This window comes from Gekko japonicus, unplaced genomic scaffold (genome assembly GCF_001447785.1).
Source record: "Gekko japonicus isolate JY-2015 unplaced genomic scaffold, Gekko_japonicus_V1.1 scaffold2628, whole genome shotgun sequence".
NCBI classification, from domain to species: domain Eukaryota; kingdom Metazoa; phylum Chordata; class Lepidosauria; order Squamata; family Gekkonidae; genus Gekko; species Gekko japonicus.
Window position 1 is genome coordinate 44,538 of NW_015174353.1, and position 11,671 is coordinate 56,208.

Consider the following 11,671-nt stretch of genomic DNA (forward strand, 5'->3'; position numbering starts at 1 on the left):
GGAAAGAGTATGAGAGAGAGAATAAAACCAGCGCTATGGTAACAGCTGCTGCTGAAATGTTATTTTAATCTGTACAATCAGTCAGTTCTCCAGTGGCCAATCAGAAGTCCTGCTGGGAAAGAGCCCCACGTGGCCCCACCCACTCTCTGAGAACACTGGATGGTGCCCCCAGGAAAGGTGTCAAAGAATGTCAGGGCATCTATGAGCACCACACTGGGAACCCCTGCTCTAAGTTTTACTTCAGTGAAGAAAGCTGTCTGCCAATGATGAATGACTTTTCTGATGGAGAAAAGCCGCTTCTGATGGGAAAGTCTTTGTTGAAGGAAGATTTAGAGGAAAGGAGTTGATTCCTATGACCGCTTTCCTCTCAGGAACAAACAGGATCCAGCCCAATATATCCTACTAGTTATGCTTTTTTACAGCATAAAAAATGAGGTATTTTAAAAATGAAAATACAAAGTAATGTTTTCATATTACTAATACATTGAATGTTTTATCTCAGTCAAGAAAATGTACACTGTATATTCCATTCAGAGTTGAGCTGAACACTGTGTCCCTTTGCAGGGCAAAAACATCCTTCAGGGATCCAATTTCATAACATCCTTGAGCTCTAGCAAGAATCTTGTGGGGAGCTGCCAGAGATGTTGTAAAGTACAGAGTTGTAAAGTGATACCTTTCTTCATGTAATCAATCCTGGGACTTTTTTTTTTCTTAAAGGATGGGACAGCTCCATTGTGGATAGCCTCTCAGATGGGTCACAGCGAGGTAGTGAGGGTAATGCTGCTCCGTGGAGCAGACCGAGATGCTGTGAGGGATGTAAGTAACTGCCATTTGTGGACTTAATGCTAGAAGAAAAGTGTCAATGCAATTTTGAGATATGGTAGATTTCTATGTTTAATCGTTTTATTTATTTGATATCCAGCCCTTCCTGCAAGGAACTGTGGGTGGTATACATGGTCCATCCATCCCCACATTTTATTCTCACAACAATCTTGTGAGGTGGCTTTAGCTGAGAAAGACTGTCATAAGGTCACTCAGGCTGTAACATTGTGAGGTTTTGAACCTGGTTCTTTGTAACACTGCACCACACTGGTTCACCAGTTATAACATAATCATTGTCTGCACTGTTAGCTTGGCTAACACATTACACAAGTGAACTTCATTGTGAAGGGCATTTCTGAGAACCCATAATTTCTTAGGCTTAGGTTCAAACTAGAAAATAGAAGAAGAGAAGAAGAGATTGGATTTATACCCCGCCCTTCACTACCCAAAGGTGTCTCAGAGTGGTTTACAAACTCCTTTCCCTTCCCCTCCCCACAACGACACCCTGTGAGGTAGGTGGGGCTGAGAGAGCTCTTGACAGAAACTGTTCTTTTTTCAAGAACAGCTGTGCCAGAGTTATGGCTTGCCCAAGGTCATCCAGCCAGGTGCAAGTGGAGGAGTGGGGAATCAAATCCGGTTCTCCCAGATTAGAGTCCGCACACTTAACCACTACACCAAACTGGATTATCCTGTATGGCTTGGATCCCATGGAACATTTTCATCGAAAAGATTTCTGTCAGCAGAATGGATTTTCCTAACTTCCATCCTCCTGCTGCTGCACAATTCCTCCCCCCAATTTCTTCTTGGAGCCAAGACACCTCAGGAACAGCATGAGGGGGAAATTGGGCAAGATCACACCATTTTCATTTGTGGATAGCCTCTTTGAGATCCCAACCCTATATGTTCCCCATAGCGCAAATTGCAGCTTTTGGGAGAGGGGCTTAAGGTAGAAAAATGATATGAGAGGAAAGAGTTAATCTCCTCCACTTCCATTCCTTGGTCACAGTCTGAGCTTAAAATACCTGTGGGAGATCCTGATCACAATTCTCCTGCATATTGTCCAATTTGGCTGTTACAGTCAGTTTCTTCTATATCCAGTATTGGGCTGTGGTGTGCCCAAAGTACAGGATGCATCCTTCAAAGAAGCATGTTCCATGGGACCAATTTGGTGATGAAAGCAAGTATGCACAGCACATCCTGCCTGCACAAGAAATACTGTGGTGTGTGAGTGGAGTAGCTAGCAGCCAATCATGATGGAACTGCCAGAGGGGAGGGGTAGGTGAGAAAGAAAGAGCTGTTAGTTCAAGCAGATAGGTTTTGAACCTTCTGAGGAAGAGAGACTGGAGGGATCCTTTCTCAGGGTTTGCCTTGTGTGTAAGCAGGCTAAACTAGTAGATGTGTGGAGACAGGGTTTGCCTTTCCAGAGTGAGAGTTGGGGGAGAGCCTGTCTCAGGAGACTTTGGGAAGTCTCAGAACCTATATTGGGGAATCAAACCCGGTTCTCCCAGATTAGAGTCCGCGCACTAAACCACTACACCAAACTGTAGCAATCTCAAAGCCCCAACTTCTGAAGGAAACTAGTGAAAGATTCATGGTTTTTGAGAGGAGCTCACATTCAGGGCTGGCTCCAGCTTATTTTGCACCCTAGGCGAGGACCCTTTCTCCCCCCCCCCCATGCGCCCACCAATTTTCAAAAATAAATGCATTTTAGGAAGAATGAAAAACACAAAAAACCAAGAAACTCCCAGAGTACGGGGCCAGGTGCAGTTTGGTGCCCCTAAGGGCCGTCCTGCTCTAGGCGATCGCCTAGTTCGCCTAGTGAGTGAGCCGGCCCTGCTCACATTTACATTGTGGGAATTCTAAGGCTGAGGGAAGGCCAGTATGCACCTCAGGGATACAAACTGCAACCTTATGAATGAATGGGCCCAGCAGGACTGTGTTATACCTGTAAACGGATTATATCCTTTTTTCTGAGTCACCTTATTACCCTGTCCCTGGGAGTAAATAAAAGTTACTGTTCTTTTTGTGTTTCTCTCATGGGTGCTGAGCTCAGAAGACACTTGGGTTAAATCTGTCAGGTGGAGGCCTGGGGTAGAAACCACACTGGTCAAGCTATATACCACACTACCTTTGTTTAAGCATCATTTTTACAATCTCAACCCCCTCCCCCCTTCTGGCCCCCACACGTATACTCAAGGGAGATTTCAAAATGTAAAAACATTGCAATAAAAGCAGTATAAGACATGACAATGCCATAAACAATATAAAAACAAAATTCAAATATTGGGAAATGATGCAGTCCCCTTTATAAAAGCATTCTCTTGAAAGATTCTGTCGTTTTCTGGAATGTTCCTTAATGCTATGGTCTTGAAGCCTTTAGGAACAGCATATCAAAGACTCTTCTTTCTTCCTATTGAAGTGAAAATATGTCTGAAAACAGCTGTGAAGTTGAGAATAGTGGATTGGAGCTGAGGTAGCATGAAGGCCATGAATGCAGTGATGATGTGTAAAAGCTACCTGTGGAGGAGGCTGTGCATGGGCTTCTCTTCGTCCTCCACGTGGGGTCCATAACATCTAAATTAGCTCTGGATGAGAGCTGTCATTGGGAGGGACCTTCCCATGTGAATTCAACTAAATGGCAGATGATCACTCTAACTCATTTCTCTTTCTTTTCTTTTGAAGGATGGCACAACTGCTTTGTTCAAAGCAGCAAACAAAGGCTATGCTAATGTTATAGAAGAACTGCTTAAATTTTCCCCTGCACTGGGTTTATTGAAGGCAAGTATTGAGAAACTCTTTAGGACACCCGGAAGTGCAATTCACTGGGAAGATGTGGGGCTTGCTTGGAGGATCAGTCAGTGACACTCCAAAATCCTAAACTGGTCAGCACATTCTCTTTATATATGGTCTAGGTGTTAGAGATGTCAGAAATGAGTCCTTGTGTTAGCCGAATGGCTTTATTTACAGCAATTTGCAATTTATAAACTGGTTCTTGCCAACTATACCAAGGTCCTGTTCCCACCAAGGGTTACCAGAGAAGGAGTCGAGGCTGTTGTTGTTAAAATAAATGTCTTTTACTTGAAGAATATAAATCTCATACAAACAATACTGATGCACTCACACATTCAGTCAAGTTCCTTAGAAATACAGTATTAAAATAAGCACTGTTGCATTAGCAGGTGGGGGTGATGATGGGCGATACTTATCTGTCTTCGCAGCTTTGGTTGTTCCAATGAAGAATGGATGGGAAGAAATAGAAATCTAGGGAGAATTCACACACGACTAGAACCAGCCAGAACGTGTGGGTCTCTTGACTGCAGATCAAGAGATCAAAGTAGAGGCAAGGGTTTGGGGATAGCAAGTGGGACTTAAGAGGAGTAAAAAGCAGACAGGGGTTGTTGTGGGGGAGATGCTAGTTGATCAAGTAGGAGGGGCCAGGTGACTGATCCTTACCTTTTATAGTGGATCCATTAGGTGGGAGGTAACTGTTCCAACCCGTGGACCCACCTACCTGTTAGTCCGTCCCAAAAACAATCCTATTGGTTACCTATAGGAGTGGGAGGTTACCTATAAGGAGTGGCCAATATTGTAATCTAATACCTTACTCAAAGAAGGGCATCTGGGCAGGTGTGAAAACCTCGGCGTCAGGATGCTTCATTGTCGTTTAGATGAAGCTGGCCATTCCATTGTAAACGAAATGTCAATTTGGCAGGAAATACCAATGCAGGAAAAAAAGCAGTGATGGGTAGTACGTGACTACAACTAATTATGCAGTGGGGGCTGTCTCTGCTCAAGTTGTTGTTTCTTACTGCTCACAATAATGGAGGTGTGTGCTTCTTCACCAGGCTGGTAACTGTGTAGCTGAATCCTTATTAACGTGTAAGGCTTGTGCAAGTACCTTCTATGTGTTGCATCACAACAGGTGACTTGGAATGTACAGTTCTCTGAGCCTATGTGTGTGTGTGTGCACAGTCCATTGTGTGTAGCAATAAATATAGTCCATAAAGCAAAATATCAAGTTCATTCTCTAACACTAGTTATTACAGGAGAATTGCTTGGTGGTTCTTGTAACGTGCATCTTGGGCAATAGAGCCAGGAGGGTGAAAGCTTGCTGTGCTACCTCTTTGGGGAAAACGTGAAAGAGCCTACTCCCCAGAACCTCTTGAGTCTTTTAAATGCCAATAGACACTTCTGGTGATATTTCATTATTCTTCTGCATATATCCATGTGTTTTCTGTTTCACAGAATGGAACCTCAGCTCTCCATGCAGCAGTTCTTGGTGGCAATCTGAGAGCAGTAGCACTACTCTTGGAAGCTGGAGCAGATCCCTTCCTTAAGAACAAGGTAGTGTGCATGTATTGATGGAACTCAGAGACTGTTACGAAACGTTCAATACACTTAAATAAGCCCTGTACAGACAACTTGTGTATTTATGTATTTGTTTTATGCAGACATTTATTAGACGCCTTTTGTCTTCAGGGTTCTCAAGGCAGCTTACAAATATAGATGAAACACATAGGATAAAGTACATTATAAACATAAAACCAAAATTTAAAATCACTAGTCAGGACTCCTAGTAAATTTAACCAAATGCAATCCTCAATAAAATGGTCTTCAACATACGTGTGTACAGGCCGTGTGCACTGGAGTGAGGTAGTGCAACATCCATTCAGCCTACCATACAGAGTCTGTGCAATAACTTTGTACACAGGCTTTGTATGATAGGCTGACTGCATGTGGCCATATGATCAGGAAGACACGAAAAGCAGTGTCAGCCCTTGAAGCAACCGTAGAAAATTTCCAGATTGCTTCTTTGGAATAAGATAAACAGATTACACTGATGCATTATAAACATCCACTAGATGGCAGCAGAACTACTTTCTACAGAAGAACCCTTTGCATTTTCTGCTTAACTTTTGTCTGCATTTCTTAATCTCAGTTACCCAGAAAACTATACGTGCTAACCATAATGCTGGTAATTTGCTAATGTGTATAGAAGTTAATGTCGTTAATTTCTTCAAGGAACACAGGAGAACCTGAAATCCAATTCAGTATGGGGTTTGTTCAGAAGCTACTGAATCCAACAAAACTTTTTTTATCCCTTTGTCTTAAATGATACCCTTGAGCATTTCTATGCAGCTAATACTGCTCCCAAAGATTATCCCTTTAGCTATACAACATAAAGTGTTTATCAAAGGCAAAAGATGTTTCATGAGAAAGGAACCTTTAGTACAGGAAAAAATAATAAAATCTCACATATAGACTGTGATGAAGAGGAGGAGGAGGAGAAGACATTGGATTTATACCCCGTTCTTCACTCAGAATCTCAGAGCGGCTTACAAACTCCTTTCCCTTCCCCTCCCTGCAACAGACCCCCTGTGAGGTAGATGGGGCTGACAGAGTTCTTTCCAGAACTGTCCTTGAGAGAACAGCTCTTACAGAACTATGGCTTGCCCAAGGTCACCCAGCAGCTGCAAGTGGAGGAGTGGGGAATCAAACCCAGTTCTCCCAGATTAGAGTCCGCACACTTAACCACTACACCAAACTGATTGCAACAATCACACTCCTGTGCATTTTACAGGTGCTGGGAAGACTTATTTGGCTGCTGTGTTGAATAGAAACCATAAATGCACATTAGCTATTGGATCTCTCTAGCAAGCAGTCTGTTTAGCTTGATCAGCTTTCCTGCTTCAACCCCAGCAAACTCTCCTTGGCTAGATGAGGCAGAGCAAAACACACAATCTCACAGCCTGAAATCATTCCTGTATTCCCTTTGAAGAGGGGAATTGCCCTAGTTTTTAGCATCTGTTCACCACTTCTAGTCATATGAGTAAAACCACATCAAAACGGAGTTGGTTAGTGGTATGTCAGCATGAGTTATGAACAGACCAATCCTGTTCCTGTTACTTGGCAGTGAAATTTCCATCGAGTTCAATAGAACTTATTGCAAATACGTGTGCATTGACTTGAAGGCATAGAATCAAAATCTAGGGTTTGTGCAACAGATTATAAGTAAATGGTTGTTTAGGGAAAGTTCAGAACCAAACAAAGGTTAGTGAAAAGGAGGGCCAATATTAAAACCTTTCCATAAAAAATAAAAAGAGGTACATGTATTTATTAATAATAACAAATTTTAAAATATATATAGGGGCCCATTTACAACCAATGTATATAAAACATAACAATATCAAGGGCTTAAAAAGTTGACCGTACGCGTTTCGGCCAAATAGGCCTTCCTCAGAGGTCATACATATGTGGCAAGATGGTTAATAATTATATTCACATAAACACAATCAGAAATATATACAAAATATAGATTCAATAAGGACCATAAAGTAAATTGTTCAAAATTAAAATCACCAGGCACAGGGTAAATATGCACATAAGACCTTTAAAGTGCAATCACTAGCCCAGTGGCTATAAAATAAACTTATGGTCCAAAAATTTCCTTCTTTGATTGTGTTCCCACAGTATTCACAAGGGAAAGTTACCATGAAAATTATGTAACATTACCCTAACGATGACTATAAATGCTGACTATTTTTGATAACATCTCTGCAAAAATGTCCTCTTGTAACCTTTATGGGTTTTTTAAATATAAGGTACAGTACATGCTGGTTCTAACAGGTTAATTTGCCCCTACTCAATCCATGCAAAACTTATCCTGCAATGATTTCCAGTCAGTTTATTTTGTGGTGTTACTCCAAAAATGCATTATAAGTCTATTTTGAAATATGGTTCCTATTGAGCAAGCCTGTTGAAAGGCTCAGGAATGATATACTGTCTAATTGTTAAGAGTATAACAAAGTTCTTATAAGTGACCTGGAGGAAGACATAGAGGGGGTGGTTATCAAATTTGCAGTTGACACAAAGCTGGGTGGGATTGCTAATTCTGAAGAAGACAGAGTCAGGATTCAAAATGATCTAGATAGACTGGAACAGTGGGCTGAGACAAATAAAATGAATTTCAATAGAGATAAGTGCAAAGTCTTACACTTAGGTACAAAAAATCAAAGGCACAGATATAGAATGGGAGGGACTTGGCTCGACAGCAGCACATGTGAAAGGGTTCTAGGTGTTCTGGTTAATCTCAAGCTAAACATGAACCTGCAGTGCGATGTGGCTGTGAAGAAAGCTAATGCAATCTGAGGATGCATTAACAGAAGCATTGTGTCCAGATCAAGGGAGATGGTAGTTCCACTCTATTCTGCTATGGTCAGGCCTCACCTGGAGTACTGTGTCCAGTTTTGGGCATCACATTCTAGGAAGGATGTTGATAAGCTCGAGCGTGTCCAGAAGAGGGCAACCAGGATGGTGAGACGGTTGGAATCCAAGACTTATGAGGAAAGGCTGAAAGACTTGGGTATGTTTAGCCTGGGAAAGAGAAGGCTTAGAGGGGACATGATTGCAGTCTTCAAGTATTTGAAGGGCTGTCATGTAGAGGATGGAGCAGATCTATTCTCTCTTGCTCTGGATTGCAAGACTAGATCAAATGGGTGGAAATTACAAGGGAGTCGTTACCGGCTAAATATCAGGAGAAGCTTCATAACTGTAAGAGTGGTTGAGCAGTGGAACAGACTGCCTTCGGAGGTGGTGGATGCTCCTTCGCTGGACGTTTTCAAGTGGAGGCTGGATGACCAGGGGTCATTTCCTGCAGGAGCGCACAGGAGCGGAGCTCTGGCAGTAAGGAGCCCAGGGGGCGGGCACATGCAACAAGCCTCACCCCCTGCTCCCAGCAGCCCTCAGTCAGAGCAAGAAGCAGGCAGGTAAGCTGCAAAGCCCCCCCCCGGCCCAAAACAGTCCAGTGGCATCTTTAAGACCAAGTTTTATTCAGGTACAAGCTCTCCCTCCTCTGTGAGGACAGATCTGCATGTGTCCCCACCCCCCAATAGCTAGCAAACCAAAACAGTCCAGTGGAGCCTGAGCGGTGGGTGTTGCCTTCTGACACACTTCCGGTGATGTCAGGGGGTGTGGCATATGCAAATAAGTTATGCTAATGAGCTCCTGCACCCCTTTTTCTATGAAATGACCCCTGTGGACGACCATCTTTCAGGTATGTTGTAGGGCTATCTTTCGGCTATGCTCCTGTAGAGTGCAGGGGGTTGGACTAGATGATCTTCAAGGTCCCTTCCAACTCTAACATTCTATGATTCTATGAAAGTTTGAGTTCAGTGACATTTTTAAGACCAACAAAGTTTTATTCATGGTATGAGCTTTCAGATACATTGAAATGGAAGTAAGCAGTGTGCCACTGCTGCTCACCTGAATCTGTTAAGAGTATAGTCCACAGTTGGATGCAGATGCTCTTTTGTGAACTCCACATTCAGGCCACACCCCAAACCACCTGTCTGTTTTCCAGCCAAGTTCTTTCTTGTTTCAGAAAAATGAACTGCCTTCAGATCTTACAAAAAATGACCGCATCCTCCGGCTCCTGCAATCCAGGGGAAAGCACAGAAAGAGCTAATGCAAGAGCACGCTCTGAGAGAGCAGAGAAGCCCTGCCTACTATGAGCCCTTGAGCAAAGCTGGTGTTCCTGCAGAACTGGAAACGTCTTGCTGAGACCTGAGCATGTCCTGGCTCTTACTCTGAGAATGAGCTCAGGACGCTTCAAGGAGTGGCACTGCGGAGGCATCGGTTTTATCCCACTGAACTCACCAGGTTTCTGTTGCTGGCTTCAGTCCAGAGGAGGTTTTTGTCGTCTCTAGTGTAGCGTTCCCAAATGACAGCCTTTTCTGCCTCAGAGAAAGCTTCTTTGCTATAGCCTCACCTGTTCCATCTGATTCTTCTGTAGTGGTGTTGCACTGGCCTTCCCAGTCCTCTCATAACTACCCAGGCACTAACCAGTTCTTTAAAATATATAATGGGATAGCCATATTAATCTGTTGCAACACAAATAAATGGGTCTTGTGGCACCTTAACGACAAACAGAATTTCCCCCCACATAAGCTTTCGTGGACGGAAGCCCATTTCTTAAGACTCACTTTGTATTCATTTACCTGGGAAAAGGAAAAAACCCAGCAGGGCCTCATAAAATGCAGTTAACTACAGAGTGAAATGTGAGTATATGAAGTTGGGGGTGAGAGTCCAAAGCTCCTACATAACATGATTGCAAAGTGAGGATTCACTTACAACACTGAAATGGATTCACAAAAATGTATGCTAAAAATTTTTTTTTTAGTTTAAGGTGCCCCAAGACTCCCTTTTATCTTGAAATATGTCAGCTTGGCCAGTTTGTTATGAATTGTTCCCATACTGTATAGATGGAGAGCAGGACATTGCACTGACTGGTTGGTTTCCCACGAGGCTTCAGCCCTTCTCCTAGCAATTAATTTGAATGCTTTCCTGCTCAGCAATAGCACAGCGGTTTGCAAGAAAAATGTGTGGGTCAGTCATTTGCAGCACTGTCAAGCTAATCCACACCACTGCTGAATCTCAGGACTCCAGTTGTCACACTGGGATGCTCTGTCTACTAGAATTATCTCACACACAGATCCATCGTAATATTATAAGACACAGAAAGCATGTATGATTGGGCCTCACTTTGCACTGATAGCATACCATGCAGAGACATAATATATTCCAGTGTTTTTGGAATTGCATAGCCATGCAAAAAATGTCATGGGCACTGTTGACATGTGAAAGAAATAGACAAGTGAGCCCATTAAACAGGAAAAGCTAGAAAGCATATATAGCATAGTGTTTACAGACTGCATGAAATAATTTATCTTTATTCTGAGACTGAGAAACGTAAATTAGACAGAATAATCATTTCATTCACAAACCCATTATTTAATGTAGCTGCGAGCTTTTCGAGTTTTCAAGTCTCTTCGTCAGACATTGGTTGTTTAGAAAAAAAGCAAAATAATACAGGATGGAATAAGTTCCTCTGTGTCTGTGTGTATACTTGTTAGTCTTGGCATCATTCAGGATTAATTCTACAATCATCTTTGATCTAGCTGAATAAATGGCTAATTGCTCCAAAAGAGAGTCAGTTATTATATCTATACATTGTGTTTCTTCATTGTGGCCCATACATGTATCAGCATAGTCCATATGAGGGTTGTTGGTTGTTTATTTATGTATTTACGTTATTTATAGTCTGCCATTCTCACTGAAACTCAAGGTGAATTGCATTGCGGAAGTCAAATACAATCAACAGGATGAAGCATCCAATAAACAAAGCAATAGGATTTGCACTGTGGAAATCTGGAGCCAACCAGAAATCTGAAACAGAGCTGAAACAAACCTGATAACAAAGTATAATCATTTAAACATGGCACAGTAAGTGATGCAGAAATTACATAGTAGGGGCATATGTACTGAACAGCCTCACCATTACAACATTTTATATTTTTTTGGCTGCCGATTTCTTTCTCTATTGTTTTGGCCAGCGGGGGTGATAGTATGTCCCAAGACTAAATAATGTTGAGGCTTGCTGTTTTCACCCACAATGATTCTGTGGAATGTTTTATTCCTATTAAGTTTTCTGAAGTTGGATGCATGCCCTGTTGAGATCCCACATCAACGCCTTTCTAGCTAGTTTTGCACATGGAACAGAAAGATTTTAACTTTCAATGTTCTACTTAACCAGTGTACATTTGTCTTCTAGGAGCTCACACCTACATCTACAGGGGGTAGGAATGAATAGTAAGAGATACAGATGCAGTCAAGATAATGCAGATCTGTCTTTTTTGTCTGATACAGCATAAACTGGTGGGACAGTGCAATCCTAAGAACACTTTCCCAGGAGGATGCCCCACTGAATAAAATAGGATGTTCTTCTGAATAGACCTCCTCAGTATTGCTCTCGAACAGTAGCATCAACTAGCTTTGAAGGGTATATCTCTGC

At 42.4% G+C, this 11,671-nt stretch overlaps 1 protein-coding gene across 1 annotated transcript in view; it reads left to right on the forward strand.

Moving 5' to 3' along the window:
- Positions 1–9,355, forward strand: part of ANKRD29 (ankyrin repeat domain 29) — a 40,662-nt gene extending 31,307 nt beyond the window's left edge. The window contains exons 7-10 of the mRNA XM_015424325.1: positions 718–816; positions 3,505–3,600; positions 5,068–5,166; positions 9,203–9,355. Of these exons, the coding sequence (XP_015279811.1) occupies positions 718–816; positions 3,505–3,600; positions 5,068–5,166; positions 9,203–9,286 (378 nt within the window). The 3' untranslated portion in view covers positions 9,287–9,355. The remainder of the gene's footprint in view (positions 1–717; positions 817–3,504; positions 3,601–5,067; positions 5,167–9,202) is intronic.
- Positions 9,356–11,671: the final 2,316 nt, after the last annotated feature.